At 45.3% G+C, this 17,687-nt stretch overlaps 1 protein-coding gene across 1 annotated transcript in view; it reads right to left on the reverse strand.

Moving 5' to 3' along the window:
* Positions 1 to 17,687, reverse strand: part of VPS50 (VPS50 subunit of EARP/GARPII complex) — a 428,941-nt gene that overhangs the window by 398,391 nt on the left and 12,863 nt on the right. The window contains exon 2 of the mRNA XM_082258038.1: positions 14,304 to 14,372. Within this exon, the coding sequence (XP_082114164.1) occupies positions 14,304 to 14,372 (69 nt within the window). The remainder of the gene's footprint in view (positions 1 to 14,303; positions 14,373 to 17,687) is intronic.

The following is a 17,687-nucleotide window of genomic DNA, read 5'->3' on the forward strand; positions in this document are numbered from 1 at the left end:
CAACATTTACATTGGGGTACTGTTATTTGGTCCTTTTAAATATATGCGTGGCAGAGTCGACCTTTGATAAAGTCCTTTTTCTAGCACCCGCACTGTACTTTTGAGATTTTCAAGCCTGCATAACATCTACTGCCTGACAGCCAAAAACTGCATTACTATCTCATCACAGTTCTCAATATGATAAAAGACCGGCGAGGAACCAGCCTGTAGGTATATTAAATTATATCATTTATTTCAAGAGTCCAGGACTGACCTCAGCATAAAAAACAATGCAAACAAAAAATATGTAGTTTTTGGGGAATAGTTTGACTAAATACAGAATATATACTGTATATGCTGAACACAGGCAAGTAGTGCAGTTCCATGAAGCAACGCTGCCCCCTGCTGACTAATTGTATGATGTTTCACTGTTACATAAAAATCTACTTGCTAAAATCTTGCATACATTTTAAAATATGAATGTAACTTTAAAAGTGCCTGCCAATCTTTTTATATTTCCAGATTCCTTTGAAAAGAACTAAACTCTTGAAGCTGTGCCTAAATACAGGCAGAGAGCAAAGGACTAGTCACCAATGTTGCCTTTGGTCTCTGCAGATGACCTTTTTCTGGATGAGGACTGACGTGTTCTGCTTTGTATTGCTGCACGGAGGCGGCCATCTTGACAGAGGCAGGGCTCTGCTTCCTCATGTCAGTGTCCCCATCAGGGAGAGCAATGATCAGCACAGGAGAGATACCCACCAAGACGTTGCGGTTATCGGGTTCTGTGAAGTTGCAGTGCACAAGCTTCTGACGGGACTCGGCCTCTCCTCTTCCTTTGAGAGAAGCAGTTTCGCTTATTACACTGCATGTAACCATATCTGTGAATGGGGAGAAAATACTGCAACTCAGACTCTTCCCCATTCACAGATCATGTCACAGGTAGAGTGCACCAATGGGTTTTCTCAGTGTAGTGCCCACCCCTATACACTGGTGGTCAGTGACGTGTCCCCCTATACACTGGTGGTCAGTGACGTGTCCCCCTATACACTGGTGGTCAGTGACGTGTCCCCCTATACACTGGTGGTCAGTGACGTGCCCTCATACACTGGTGGTCAGTGACGTGCCCTCATACACTGGTGGTCAGTGACGTGTCCCCCTATACACTGGTGGTCAGTGACGTGTCCCCCTATACACTGGTGGTCAGTGACGTGCCCCCCTATACACTGGCGGCCAGTGACGTGTCCCCCTATACACTGGCGGTCAGTGACGTGCCCTCATACACTGGCGGTCAGTGACGTGCCCCCCTATACACTGGTGGTCAGTGACGTGCCCTCCTATACACTGGTGGTCAGTGACGTGCCCTCCTATACACTGGTGGTCAGTGACGTGCCCTCCTATACACTGGTGGTCAGTGACGTGCCCTCCTATACACTGGTGGTCAGTGACGTGCCCTCCTATACACTGGTGGTCAGTGACGTGCCCTCCTATACACTGGTGGTCAGTGACGTGCCCTCCTATACACTAGTGATCAGTAAAGTGCCCCCTTATACCAGTGATGGCGAACCTTGGCACCCCAGATGCTTTCAAACTACATTTCCCATGATGCGCATGCACTCTGCAGTGCAGTTGAGCATCATAGGAAATGTAGTTCCAAAAACATCTGGGGTGCCAAAGGTTTGCCATCACTGCCCTATACACTGGCGGTCAGTAAAGTGTCCCCCTATACACTGGTGGTCAGTAAAGTGTCCCCCTATACACTGGGGGTCAGTAAAGTGTCCCCCTATACACTGGCGGTCAGTAAAGTGTCCCACTATACACTGGCGGTCAGTAAAGTGTCCCCCTATACACTGGCGGTCAGTAAAGTGTCCCCCTATACACTGGTGGGCAGTAAAGTGTCCCCCTATACACTGGTGGGCAGTAAAGTGTCCCCCTATACACTGGTGGGCAGTAAAGTGTCCCCCTATACACTGGTGGACAGTAAAGTGCCCCCCTATACACTGGTGGTCAGTAAAGTGCCCCCTTACACTGGTGGCCTTTGGGAGAAGGGACCACCTTACTGATGGTCAAAGGAGAGACTTGTCACAGTGATTGTCAGTGGAATTCTACTTACATTGGTGGTCAGTGGGAAGAGTCCCCTCCTTACAAATAGCTAAAACAATCCCTGGTGTTAGTGGTAACTTATCTGAAAGGGCAGATAGATTCTTCCTCAAGGAACCCCTGGCAAACTCTTGAGGAACACTGGTTCAGAAAAGTTGGTCCTAACACTCAGAGCCTCTGGGACACCATAAAACTTTTTTCTTTATGACAAAAATTATTTTTTTTATATTTATAATGTTTTGCTATGTACTAACTTAGATCCAAAAAAAAAAAAAACAATTTAGAGATATTGGCCCTGAACGCACAGGGCCCTAAATGCGGCTACTACTCAGTACAGCATTGAGCCCGGTCCAGCCGCAGCCTGCTATATACTGTCAGGCTGCCTGCATTGGGGCTGGACACTGTACCCATTCCCTCCCAGGCGCACTTAAACGCCGCACATACAAGGGGCCAAATACAAAACATGCTGTAGATAGATATGCAAAATAATAAAACATTTTTGCAGATTACTGTAACACCGAGAAGAGCAAGTAGAATCTGCAATCTGCAGCATCAGCTCTGCAGTAAAAAAACGACACAATGTCCCTGAAAATAAAGTTAAAATGGCTCATAAGAAAAGGTGTCACAGAACATAAAATATGTACTAAAAATGGTTATCAACCCATCTCATCTCTGCACGTTGTTCTTAGTACATAATAAAAAACACAGCAAGTGTATTATCAGTTATAAAAGAGAAGAACATAAAACAAAGCTGGTGTCTACAATTCTCACCAGGTCAGCTATATACCGGATTAGTAATTGACAAGGAACATTTATCCCAATGCTCCTCCTGAAATCTCGCTCGATAACTGGAAGGTTCTGTCTTCGTACAATCACAAGGTCAGTCTCAAAATTTTTATTACCCCCAGAATCCCTTTACAATGAAGCACCCAATGCAAGTGTCGCACCCAAGATATCAAACAAGACAAAAAGGACAATAACGTAGACATATCCAGGTGTCTTCCGATGGGTTTAGTTTCTTTCATGATGCCCCGTTGTCGAGATATATTGAGGACTCTTAAAGACTTTTATATTACATATTCATATATCCATATTAAGTATAGCAGTCTAGAGTCCCCTCTTAATCCCTGAATATACTTTCAAATAATAGTTTTAGGATTTCAATCTGAGTCTGTTTCTGTTATGTTGTCTTTATTATGAATATAGGTCAAGTATAACATGAGATGTTCTGCCAAAAGGAACTTCCCTAACTTACCGGAATAATAGATAAAAAAATATATTGGCTTAGATAATTATAGTTCCAGTAACCGGCCATTAATTGCATATTATCCATAATTTTTAATTGTCATGTTGATCTATAGTCACCCATCCTGCTTTTCGGTCAAGACGACCAAGAACTTTGCTAAATAGTCAACAAAGGATGTATTATGAAATATTGTGTAATCTTGTATGACCATGTTTTTGGACCTATGCTCGCCATTGGCTATAATGTAATAACTGGCTATAAAAAGGATGTATCAAAAATGTATAAGGCATCACATGCTCTCCCTCTGTATGAGATGTGGTCCTTGCGCAAGTATTCTCAGTAAAGCTTACCTGAACAGATGCAAATTGATTGGGGTAAATGTCCTTCATTGAACGACTCCTCATAACACTGTTACCCTACAAATATTGGGGCACTATGCCAGGAATGACCAGAGCTCCCCCGACACCGATACGATTCATCCTGTTACCTTTCCACTGGCCATAGAGAGACCCAATGTCACAATCTGAGGTCAACAAGCAAGCAAGGGGTGCAGCATGTAGTGGGCAAGGAAGATGGGGTTGCTGATTTGTCCCATACCCGGAAGGATCAGAATTTTTATCAGGATCTATGCATAGACTAGACTACTCACAGCCATGGGGATGGTAGTTAGAAGCACCATGTACCTTCTATACCTGAGGGAAATCTCTTAAGACAACTCTCACAGAAACAGAAATACGGACGGTTATTATCCACAGCAGTGACCAATCGACGGTGCAAAGATGCCAGACAACCCTCCGAGGACATTCACTGGAACGAAACGAGTCAGACAGGGCCATGCGGTGACATCATCATGCCGGCCAGGTCACACAGCATTGGCCTTTTTCTATGCCTTTCTCACTACTTTTGGAAGTATGGTGACCAGCTCTTAATAAAAGCGGTCAGAACAGAAGATAATAAAAAAAAAAGGGGGGGGGGGTAGGTGATGGCACTAAAGTCCAAACCTTTGTTGTAAAACAGTGCGTTTCACAACCTTTTTTTAGTCAAGGCACCCTTTAAAAGTATTCACAATCTCCATGCAACATATTCTAAAATGTGAAAAAGTGAACTAAACTAACACAGCAACATCTACACATGTAGGTCACCAAGCATTACACGTGATTTATTCTTCCAAAGCAAATACAGCTTTGCACACTGGTACTGACTAGTTTTCCAATGTTTCTCTTCTCCCTCCCTCAGCTAATGTGACCCCAGTGCTGATGAATAGGGGCATACAAGGATGCTGTGCAGGCACCAGACATTCCCCTGATCAGCCAATGACATCATTGGAAGCCAGTGGCTGGACAGTTATAATGGTGCACACTGAAAGCCTGTGTAACTAAAAGGCAGGCTTGATCCATCTATACAATTTTTGGGCAATTTTTAGCCATTTTGCCAAGGCACCCCTTTAGAAACCTAAGGACACCCTGGTTTAAAAAGGCTGCTTGTAAAATGCGATGAAAAGGTGCAGAAAGTGCAAACCGTGAAATTTATTATAAAAAAAGTGCAAACTTTGACACAAAAATTGAAAAAACACAATAGTTCATAATATCAAAAACTTTGATAGTGACCGGTCATAGGAGTGTTGACACCTCCCAGTGAAATAAGTCTTTCTGGGCTTTCTGATCTGTGTCCCACTACCAATCATATGCACTCACCAGAACTTTTGGCTGCACAGATTATAGGCAGCAAAATGGGCTCAATGACATCATCATTGCCTGAATATACTAGTGATCGACTGATATCGGTTTTTTTAAAGCCGATACCAATATTTTGGCTATTGAATATCGGTATCGACCCCAAACCCTTCCTTTGCACTTAAAAGCATTCAAAACACCAAGTTTGGCTGTTTTGAATACGGTCATTTTTTTTAATTTGGCGCAGAGTACCCGGAAGTGATGTCATGACATCACTTCCAGGTTTTTACATAGAGACCCGATCAGAGCCAAATGCGGCAGTAAACGGGTCTTCGGCGGCCTTGCAGGCTGGTTGCCTGGGTCTTCCGGTGGGACGGGAGACCCAGGCGAGCCGCGGAAGGTGGCGGGGAGGGGGGGGCACGTCCCCTCCCGTTCCTTGTAAGACAGCCGACCGTCCGCTATGGACGCTGGTACCGGGGTGATGCCTCGCATCATCCCGGTACAAGCACTTTCCCGAAATATCGGCAATATCAGTAACCTCAGGGGCCGATTCCGATATATCGGGGAAAGTGCATATCGGCCCTCGCTATATTGGCATTGCCGATAATCGGGCGATCCCTAGAATATAAAACACCAGGAGGCTCTCCTCTTCTCTTTTTTATGCCCGAGGTTGGATTTCCATACCATTCGATGCCTAGCGGTGGGTTCATGGTTTATCCTGCTGTGAAAGATTGGGGATTATCTGACTGGATGACATGACAAGCAATCATAGACCTTTGACATGGGGTCTCAGTTTCTGGTAAGCGTGGGATTATGGTGGAGGCACACGGTGGATGATGAAGGCAACCTTTGAATAGTGGATCCCACAAGTGGATATATCTGTTTAAACCACTTCTGGACTTGTTGGTTTTTCTAACATATAGATTCTGTTATACGATTCTTATAGATTTAACAGTGGAACACATTGAGGTTGATTTAATAAAAGGCAAATATACTGTGCACTGCAAGTAACAAACAACTGGCCACTGCCCTCACCTACCTATAACTGGCCTTCACAGCAAGGAGCACATGGAAGAGTGACGCATGCAAAACAATAGAGAATGCATGTACTTCTACTATGGAGGCTCTCATAAACGTACATGAGTTAGGACTACAGAAATATTGGGGTGCCTTGGAATGGTTCCACAGCTTACGCATGTCTTTGCAAATGTGTGCAAACTAAACCCGTTTTTAAATGCAAACTCTTAGGACAGGATAATTTGGTTGGTAGCATATTGGCTGGCAAATTGAGTTGGGAATTTTCTTTGGTTTTGTTGTGTGCACTGCCAAGTGCAGTTGCTCTAGATCTGAGGGGAAGCTCTGCTGGTTCCCATCATCCAATCATGTGCAAGCTAAAACGCTATTTTTTTTTTATCCCTTGCACATGTGATTGGGTATTATTCTTTGCAAAGTGAAGCTTTACCTTATGTACTAAGGTCTGGAGCAACTGTACTTGCAGTGCACATTATATTTTTCTTTAGTAAATCAACCCCATTGCTGTAAAACACATTTTCGAAAGGTTGGAAAAAAGCTATTTCTTGAGCCTGATCGGCAGCTCATCATAAACAGGGGCCCCTTGAAGAAGGAGGTTCACTGGAATTGAGAAATCTAACTCCTAGGTCAAAAAAAGGTCCAAAACCAAAATTTGTTAAAATTTAAAAAGAGTAAAAAGCAAGGACAGCTAAAAGGTATTTGGGGACCAAAATATCCCCTATAAACAGGATTGGCTGGAATAGCAGAATATTAAATTTACTCAAAAATGCTCCTCAGCAGATTGCTGTGCAGTCAGAAGATATTGAGGGGAAAAGTCCGCTTGCAAGGACACCAGTGAGAATTTGCAAGGCCTTGACATTTTGCTGTTAAAGCCTAACTCCAGCCTCAGCTACATACAGTATACATCGCTGTGTTCTGGTGTTCTGTCAGATCAGGGAACGGAAGTGACGTTCTGTCAGCTGACTTACCAAAAATTCTTACTGGGCATGCGTTCCACCACTTGCAGGTTTGCTAATCCGACAGAACACCTGCAGTCAGAAGGAGGCAGCGGACATCTTGTTACACCCAGCCAGGTCTTGAATTTCAGACTCATAGCAATAAAGCTAGCATATATGCTTATATCCAGTATTTTGAAACCCGTGACACAGTTTTGATGTTTAATTTTGAAAGCCTGCAGTCAGAAGGTGGTGACGGCCATTCTGACTGCAGGCTTTCAAAAACTAATCATCCAAACAGTCTCAAGGGTTTCAAAAGACTTTATTGCTATAAAAGGAGTCTAAAATGTAGAACTTGGCTGGGTGTAACGATGTCCGCTGCCGCCTCCTGATTAGCAAACCTGCGGGCAGTGGGACGCATGTGCAGTAAGAACGTCACTTCCATTATCTGATCTGACAGAACACCGGCAGCAGAACAGGGACATCCTGTCCTGATCCTGGAACAAAATGAAGTCAAGCTGAACGCTGATCGGATGTTCACAGGAAGCATTATGTTTTCTGAATAAATACTTCCTCTGAGGTCGAGAGGGGGGATGGATGATATCACGGTCTCCACCTCAGCCAATCTCAGAAAAGAAAGAAAGGCTTCCTGTGAATGGTGGAGCAGTGCTCAGCCTGACCCCTGATCTGCTCCCAGCACAGAGTTGCGATTGTTGGTCAGGATCCTTTCAGAGCTTGGAGCCGCTCAGTTATGTCAGCTGGCAGCGGACTTTAGTCTGCCGTCAGCTAATTCAGGGACCCAAAAGAGCACAAGTGCACTCCTGTGACCCACAAGAGCAGTATGGCAAAGGAAAAAAAAAAAAAATATATGGTATTTATGACTTAACATAAAATCCATTTCTCTAATGTTCATTTAAGCAGGACACAGCTCCTGATCGTCTTATACTGCCCCCTACAGGAGTAGGACACTAGGCAAAAAAAGAACTTGACTACGCCTATGGGCAGTCCCAGGAGGTATACGCCCCCTCTCATACCATGAGTCACTTTACCAAGTGACTCACATCACAAAATGTACACTTTGCACGTACAATGGTAGATCTTCCTAGAAGTAGACCTCCTAGCTTTCAGTAGTGTAGGACTCACCGACCCAGACAAACCTCTAGCATTTAGCACCTGGCTTTCAATAGCTAAGCCGTCAAAGTCAGCGACTGTAAAGCAAGATGGAACATTGGCCCTTGGGACAACAGATCCTCCCTGAGAGGTAGTCTCCAAGGGGCGTCGGCGACCAGCCTCACAAGGTCGGCGTAACAAGACCGGCGAGAGAATCCGGAGCCACTAGAATGACTGGAATTGCTTCTGCCTCGATCCTGCTCAAGAGCCTCAGCAGAAGCTTGAGAGGAGGGAAGGCGTAAAAAAGACGATACAAGCCCCAGGGGGTCACCAGCGCGTCTGTCGCGTCCGCTAGCGGGTCCCGTCGCCGTGCCACAAACCTTTGCACCTTCCTGTTGAACCGAGACGCCAACAGATCCACCTCGGGGGTGCCCCATTAGAGACACAGCTGATGAAACACTTCCTCTTGGTCCAACACCTGCCGAGATAATCTGCCTGCCAATTTTCCACCCCTGGAATGTGTACGGTGGAGAGGGCCTGAACGAAAGATTCTGCATACCAAAGAATGCCGGCTACCTCCACAGATACCAGTACACTTCTTGTTCCACCCTGGTGATTGACATAAGCCACGGCCTTGGCATTGTCCAATTGGACTCACACCAGCCACCCCTGAAGGCAATCCGTCCAGAGATTCAGAGCTTGATCGCTCAGAGTTCCAAGACACTGATCAGGAGTCTGGACCCTTCCAGTGTCCAAACTCCCTGAGCAGAGTTCTGACCCAGGGCACCTCCCCACCCGGACAGACTAGCATCCGTGGTAACCACTGTCCAATACAGGGGGAGAAAAGATTTGCCCTGGAGAAGAGCTGGAAAGCAAAGCCACCAGATCAGAGACCCTTTGTTTTTTCGGCTCAGCCAGATTTGATTGTCCAGAGACTTCAGACACTTGTCCCATTTGGCCAAGATCTCCTTTTGCAGGGACCTCGTATGAAACTCTGCAGATGGGACTGCCTCGAAGGTAGAAACCATCAGATCAAGCATCCGCATGCAAGTCCAGAAGGACGACCACCTGCTGGACAGCAAGATATAAATCGCAGCAAGTAACTTCTGGAGTAGAGGAAGGGACACTCTGGTCGAGCCAAGTCCAGAGTCAGACCCAGATAGTCCAGTTGCGTGGAAGGAACCATAGCAGACTTATGATCATTTAGGAGCCAGGCAAACTCCCTCAGGGTCCGTATAGTGATGTCCACGTTGTCCATCAGAGAAGTAGGAGACTCTGCTCACAAGAGAAGATCGTCCAGGTAGCCCAGCACTGCGATCCCTCGCTGACGTAACAATGCCAGCACCGGGGCAAACACCTTTGTGAAGACCCGAGGAGCAGAGGCGGGACCAAAGGGTAATGCCACAAACTGATAATGCTCCTCTCCCATGGCAAAGCGGAGGAATCGTTGGTGACAGACACATATTGGAATGTGTAAGTAAGCGTCCTTGATGTCAATAGAGGCAAGGAAATCCCCCTGATGCAGGGATGCCACCACCGTGCGAATAGACTCCATTCTGAACTTCTGTACCCGCACAAAGCAGTTCAGGGTCTTGAGATCCAGATTTGGACGTACCTTGCTTTCTTTCTTTGGGACTGTGAACAGGTTTGAATAAAACCCCTGAAAACGTCCCAAAGTTGAAACTCGAACAATCACCTCTTGAAGCAACAGGTCTTGCACCACCCCCAAAGAGGGCTTGCAATCGGTCCAGGGACCGACGCACAATTGAAGGAAAGAACCTTTCCGGAGGGTAGGAACGAATCTCGATCTTGTAGCACCGTATCACTTTGTGGGCCTACTTGTCTTGCACCAAGTTCATCCACGGGCCCGGAAACCAGTGAAGACGTCCCCCCACCCCAGGCACAAGTTAGGGCGCACCTTCATGCACAAGGCGCTTTGTCTGCAGGTCTGGAAAAACCCGCTTTGTGCTTGCCAGACCAAGGTTGCTTGGATCTTCCCAAAGAGGTCTTAAAAGGCTTCGAACCCTTGTCAGGCGATCCTGAGGAGCTGAGAAGGTAGAGCTGCACGATTAATCGTTTTAAAAAAAAAAAAATGCCTCCGGCAAATGTTTATCAACATTGTTAAGGCTGCTAGATAACTACAAACACAATGCTTTTACAATGAATGTATCGTTTCGTTCTTTTAGATCAAAAGGAATGAACTTCCATCTGCAAGTGAGGGAAGCTTTACCTCTTAAAGACTAAGCCTTTTTCTGCCACTTGTTGCTTACAAGTTATCAGTATTTTTTCCAAGAACATTACTTAGAACCCCCAAACATTATATTATTTTATATATATATATATATATATATATATATATATATATATATATATATATATATATACACATATACATACATATACATACATACATACATATACATATACACACACACACAACACTTTTTTTTTTTTTAGCCCTAGAGAATAAAATGGCAATGGTTGCAATCTTTTATGTCACACTGTATTTGCGCCAAAGTATTTCAAAAGCAGTTTTTTGGGAAAAAATACACTTTAATGAATTTAAAAAAACTAAACAGTAAAGTTAGCCCAATTTTTTTTGCATAATGTAAAAGATGATGTTACGCCAAGAATCAGATAATCTTCAGAATCGTGATTCTCTTTTTATCCAGAATCGTGCTGCTCTACAAGAAGGACAGACCATATCTGAGACGAGGTGCCTTACCCTTACTAGCCTGAGACAGAAAGGTGCTCTTCCCCCCTGTGAGACTCGTAATGAGGTCATCCTGGGTAGCTCCAAACAAGCGATCCCCTTAAAACCTTGATCACCTATAGCAGAGAGGGGGAGCATACCTACAGGGACTGCCCATAGGCGTAGTCCAGTTCTTATACTCCCTAGTGTCCTACTCCTGTAAGGGGCAGTATAACCCAATGGTCAAGAAGATTAGGAGCTGTGTCCGTCAATGAACGAAAGAGAAAAAGATTTGGTAAGATTTCTCTTTTAATGACTTTATCTCTTCTAAAAACAGCCCCACAAATCAGAAGTCCACTCTAATTAAAACAATCAATGTTTGCGGTTTTCATATGAAACCAATAAGCTAATAAAATAAAAATGACATATCTCAAATACTGAAGTACTACCTCTGTTTACTGCAGGCGGATACAGAATTCAAAGACTAGTTCACAGCAATCACATTCTCATTGCACAGGAGGAAAAAAAAAAAACACACGACTCTGGTTAAATTAATTAACTGCACTGCATTTACTTTGTTTTCCCCAGGCATGCCGGCAGATGGAATTTGCATATCGTATGATGGCATCCGCGTGACAGATAGTAATTATGACTGCCTGCTAGTACGAGACAGAAAATACTACTTACTCTCAAAGACTTGAAGCTCTGCCAGAATCGTTATGCGGAGCCAACAGCGACTAAAGCTTTTATATAAACTTGAATGGAAGGGGGAGAATATGGGACTTGTTCAAAGGTCTACAAAGCTGATAGGCTCAGGGGTGCGCTATGCACGGCACGCGAGGGGGCTCAGGGGTGCACTATGCACGGCGCGCGGGGGGGGGGGCTCAGGGGGTGCACTATGCACGGCGCGCGGGCGGGGCACAGGGGTGCACTATGCACGGCGCGCGGGCGGGGCACAGGGGTGCACTATGCACGGCGCGCGGGCGGGGCACAGGGGTGCACTATGCACGGCGCGCGGGGGGGGGCACAGGGGTGCGACCGGCTCTCTTTCACAGTCTGTCAACATCTCACTTCCACCCCTTGTCAGCTCTGACCTCTGCACCACTCTCCCCCCACCCCTGCACACAACTCCCCCCCCCCCCCCCCAAAGCTTTCTCGCACCTCTTGAAGAAATTCCTGGCCCGGCTCTAGTACCTCCCCACTCCTCTTCTCTCACTTGTGGCAAGATCATTGGTTAGCATCTGTGGGCTGGGCACAGATGGAAATCACAGCACAGCCTAACAAGTCATGCCCCATTTCACCTATGACCACATTGCACCTACATCTCCTATGTCCCCTGACTCCCCACTGAGTGCTGGGCAGGGAGGGATTAGGGAGCCACCGAGGAAAGCTGTCCTTGGAGATATAGAAGGCTTCTGTGTTTACAAGTGACAGTAGTGAGTGGAAAGCAGAGAGCGAGATAAGGAGGTGGCAGAATGGAGTCTCTCACCTTCAAGCTGAAAAAAGCTCTGGGTGTGAAGGCCTTATTACATGGCCTGGCAGACCATCATCCAAGCCGAGCTTGTGTTTGACACGTGATATAGGGTGTGAAAAAAATAAAAATAAAGAAATGATTTTAAGCCCTGGCGCTCTCAGGACACAATCACTTAAGGATTAGTTCAATTTTGAAGACTGTGCTAAACACTTATGATAGTTTTCACAACTCCACCCGCTCCTCCTCTCTCTAGGATGGACCAGCCATTGGGATGAGCGCCCCCTAGTGATATAGGAGCAAGCTTCGCCCTTCTGGGCCCTACACTTGTCGCCACAGATGATCTCAGCAGTTGCAACGCTCTCTCCTCCCGTCATAGCTCAGTGGGAAGAATGCCCCTTACATTGGTGGTCAGTGGGAAGAATACCCCTTACATTGGTGATCAGTGGGAAAAATGCCCCTTACATTGGTGGTCAGTGGGAAGAATGCCCCTTACATTGGTGGTCAGTGGGAAGAATGCCCCTTACATTGGTCAGTGGGAAGAATGCCCCTTACATTGATGGTCAGTGGGAAGAATGCCCCTTACATTGATGGTCAGTGGGAAGAATGCCCCTTACATTGATGGTCAGTGGGAAGAAAATCTCATACATTGTAGGCCAGTGGGAAGAATGCCCCTTACATCGGGTGGGGGGGGGGGGGGTCACTGGGAAGAATGCGCCTTACATTGGTACTCAGTGAAAAGAATGGTGCTTACATTGGTGGTCAGTGGGATGAAAGCTCCTTACATTGAGAAGGGAGGTCAATCAGCCACAGCTCAAAGGAACCCCTAAGTAGCCCCTGGAGGCACCCTCGTTGAGACTAGCTGGTCTAACTGGTACTGCTTTTGATCAAAAATACCAAGTATACACAGACCTCAGACCAGACCTCTATGCCTTCTTGACCAACCTGCAAGTCAGTCGTTTCACCAGTGCCTAGCAATAAGGAATAATAGTCTGACCCACTGCCAGTCAGTGTTGCCAACCTCCAGCAGCATTTTTTACTGACAAAACACGATTTACTGACGGAGAACATTTTTTACTGACAACCTGAAAATTAACAACAGAACTCCCATGAAAAACTAAGACAATAGATATTTCAACAGTGTAAACACAATACGGAAACACCAACAATACCCATAACAAGTAATTTGCCTGGTTTTTTCTTAAAAATTCAACACAGCATGATATAGGATTAGCCCCTGATATTTATAGACAGTTTAAGAAAAAAAAAACAGATTTTTGTTACAAACTGTCAGCAAATTTAATAACGGTTGGCAACCCTGCTCTGTCCATCGCCACTGCACTGTGGGTCATTATTATTGTAGACTATGAGATACACCTACTGTACTTTCAATAGTCAAGAATAACTATGATGGCGGTCTGCCTGTCATTTTTGATCATTTCAAGTTATGCTATACACAGTACATGCAGGGCTTTTTTTCAGCGGGAATGCAGGGGAACGCAGTTCCGGCACCTTCAGTACTGAATGGTACTGTATTTAATGGCAAAGGGGGCTGGGGTGTGCTGGAGGGTCTATTGATACTGGCTGCTGGGGTATCTACTGTTGCTGGAGGGGATCTATTTTTGCATGGTTGTTTATTGTTTCTGGGGAGGTCAATTGTTGCTGGTTTGCTGGTTGGGTTCTTATGATGCTGGGGAGTCAATTGTTACCGGATAGGACCTGCTGTTGAGGAAAGGGTCTGTTGATGCTGGCTGCTGGGCAATCTGTAGTTGCTGAGGAGGGTTTATTGGATGCAGGGGATCCATTTTACTGCTTTTCTTGCTATCATTGCCAAATTCCATACAAATTACTTTGCACCACAAAATGATACCTGGCTCTGTATTCTGTAAAGGGGGTGGCACTAAGAGGTAATGGGGGGGGGGGGGGGTTGAATCAAAAAACGGTGCTCGGAGGTGGGTAGGGGGCATAGACAAGTATTGACCAAAAAAAGGGGGAGTTCCTACACCTATTCTCTGAGGAAAAAAAGCCCTGAGTATATGACATGACAACACAGAAAAACGTATCATACCTTGGACGGAAGTCTAAAGTTTTCAACTGGACTGAGATCATGGACGCTGTCTTGTGGACTTTTGAGACCCTAGAATAAAAATAGGAAATTAAAGTTATTTGTTCTCAGGCAAGGCCTGGAAAATACACAGTGACTGAAGGAAGAACAATTAATTTCTTGCAATGTGTTTATGAATACCAAAAAAAAAAAAAAATAACCCAACTCTGTAATTCTCCTTCTGCAACTCTTGTTCTTGGGGAACTTCTTGCTTTACCAACTAATAAGATATTCTAGGACTTGTAGTTTCTTAGCAGCTCGAGGGTGCAACTCCTTCTACTGCTACAGAGACTGCACTTATCCCCAAAGTCAATTATAGCCAACTGAAGAGAAACAGAAAAAAAGGGCGCCCAGGCCCAGTGCATCACCACAAAGCCCCAGTTATTAATAAAGTGGACATCAATACTCACAAAGGCTGTGAACACACAAGCATGCAGCAGATCATGCAATAAGGTCTCTTTGCACTTTGAAGGCCTGAATACCACAAAGGAAGATCAACGCAACACTGCACCGTTCATTGCAGGAAGTTACGCATTTTGAGGTTATACCCCTCTTCTGAGGTTGTAAACCCACTTTGTTTACATTCACCTATAGGTAAGCCTACATTAAGGCTTACCTATAGGTGCTATGAATAAAATCTCCTAAACTTGCACCGTTTAGGAGATATTTACATTGCATGCAGCCGATGACATCATCAGCGCCTTGCGCTCTGAAGGAACGGGCCACCCGTGCCGTTCCTACAGATCCCAGTGCCGTGAACGGCGGCTCCCGCACGCATGCGCGGGAGTGATGTAATCGCGACCCCGGCCAATCAGATGGCCGGAGGACGAGATCCAGGAAGCAGGACGGCCTAACATGTCGGCCATCCTGTCGGCACTGAGGGGGCTTTGTTTTTAGGTAAGTATTTCATAATGAGCTAGTATGCGATGCATACTAGCTCATTATGCCTTTGTCTTTTTTTTCACATTTTTTTTTAAGCGGGTTTACTTCCTCTTTAACGGCTAAGGGTATACCCGTTAAAAAACATGCAAGTTCTTGCAGTGTTGCAAAGACCTTCTTTTCTGTGGTATTCAGGCCACAACACTGTGCAGCTAATAGCTATGGTGTTGTGTGGTCATGCCCTAGGCCGGCGAACTTCGCTGTTTAGAATTAAATAGAATGAAAAGGCAGAAGGTTTTATTTTAATCGGCATGCATTCTATGGATGAAGATAAAAAGCCTTCTGTGTGCAGCAGACCCCGTAACACTTACCTGAGCCCACCTTTATCCAGCAATGTTGCAGGAGTGTCTAAGCTACCTGGGAGTCCCCTCCTCATTGGATGAGACAGCAGCACGCTTCTGTCAATCAAAATCATTCAGGCAATCAGGAGAGAGAGGGGGCGGGGCTAGGCCTCGGCTCTGTGTCTGAATGGACACAAGGAGCGGTGACTCGGCTCGGGAGCACCCATAGCAAGCTGCTTGCAGTGGGGGCTCAACAGGAGGGAGGGGCCAGAAGAGCCAAAGAGGGACCATGGAAGAGGAGGATCTGGACTGCTCTGTGCAAAACCAACTGCACAGAGGAAGGAAGTATAACATGTAGGTTATTATAAAAAAAAAAAAAAAAAAAAAAAAAAAAAACACAACAACACTTTACAAATCACTTTAACCTCTTAATGCCGATGCCACCTGTCTCTTTAAAGGTGGTTCCGATGCCAGGAGGCAAGGCAGAGTTAATGATCAATTGACCACTGTGATTGGTGGTCACATGATCGGAAAGTTACTACTTGTGATTGGGAGCTTTCCGTTAGGCACTGGTAACAATGCCGGGAGTGAGCAGGGCGCGCGCTCTCGGGACAGGTTTGTTCCCTTTTAGGTATGCAAATACGCAGCCTTTCTGCGTCAAAGCCCATCGCCGAAGAGGCCACATATTTGCGTACGCTCGGTGCCAAGAGGTGAAAGATCAGACCTGAAGAGGGCAGAAAAGCCATGAGTGGTTCCTGGGCACCGCATGGCCTTTATGGGTAAACAAGCTTTTCTGTCCCTTTCCTAGTTCCTACAACACTTGGGCACTGATATTTTTTCCCCATTGATAACCATAAACTACAAAGATTGGGTGAGCAGAATTTCACACTCTTTTTTTTGTTTACTGAAGAAAAGCATCAGATACAGATGACAATGAAAAATAAAAAAGAACATAGCAGAGGTGGATAATTTAGTGTAGTGAGATTGTTTCAATAATGTAAATGTTATTAGACTAAAAGGAAATGGATATAATAATTGACATCTCTAAAAGTAGTTCTTAATGCATTAGCAATTGGAGATTATATATAAAAAAAAAAAAAAAAAAAAAAAAAAAACACATCACTTTGCATAGAGCATGTGTCAATAATAGTAAGAAGAAGAAAGTGAACTCAACATAAGTAGACGCTAACCTCCCTGGCGGTATTACCGAGTGTGGCTCAATGTTAACTTTCAGTAGCAAAAGCGGTAACCCCGAGCTACACTCGGATTACCCCAGAATGTTACTCACCTTCCCTGCAATCCCCCGCCATCCTCCCCGCAATTCTCCCCAGCGTCCTCACACTTACTCCCTGCTCTGTGCACGGCCGATTGCCAGCACTTGCCTTCCGGTTCGCTTCCCTGTGAGCGTTGTAACGCAGGGGGGTGGAACCGGCGGCAAATTCAAAAGTGTAAATAAATACACTAAATGAGATGATACAAAGCTGTGATCCTAACGGATTACTCTGTATCATCCCATTTCACCACAGGATTTCACCTGGTGACTTTTCCAGTGCCCTGCCTGTGCTTTTCCAGTGCTTTGTGCATGGAAAATTTTGAACGACCATGGCGTCCAAAAAGCGTTTTTTTGTGCAAAAGTGATTTGAGACGAACTGGAAAACAGCGACAGTGAAACGAAGTTACTTGAAGAACTGAGCGATAGCGATTCGTGGGAAAATTCGTCATCAGGTGCGGAAAGTGACGACAGCGACGATTCTGATGTCTCTTTTTGGCACATAGGTGTGGAATTTGGGAAGAATATCAAATGATTTTTCAGAATTTCAAACGGAGCGATGCGTCGCTGTCGTCACTTTCCGTACCTGATGACGAATTTTCCCACGAATCGCTATCGCTCAGTTCTTCAAGTAACTGTTTCGCTGTCGCTGTTTTCCAGTTTGTCTAAAAGCGATTTTGCGCAAAAAGAACACTTTCTGGAACCCATGGTCGTTCTCTATTTTCCAGGCACAAAGAGCTGGAAAAGTCACCAGGTGCAATCCTGTGGTTAAATGGCATTATACAGGGTAATCTGTTAGGATCACAGCTTTGTATCATCTCATTTAGTGTATTTACATTTTTTAAATTGCCGCCGGTT

Source organism: Pelophylax lessonae (genome assembly GCF_965119305.1).
Source record: "Pelophylax lessonae genome assembly, chromosome: 5".
In the NCBI taxonomy this organism is placed as follows: Eukaryota; Metazoa; Chordata; class Amphibia; order Anura; family Ranidae; genus Pelophylax; species Pelophylax lessonae.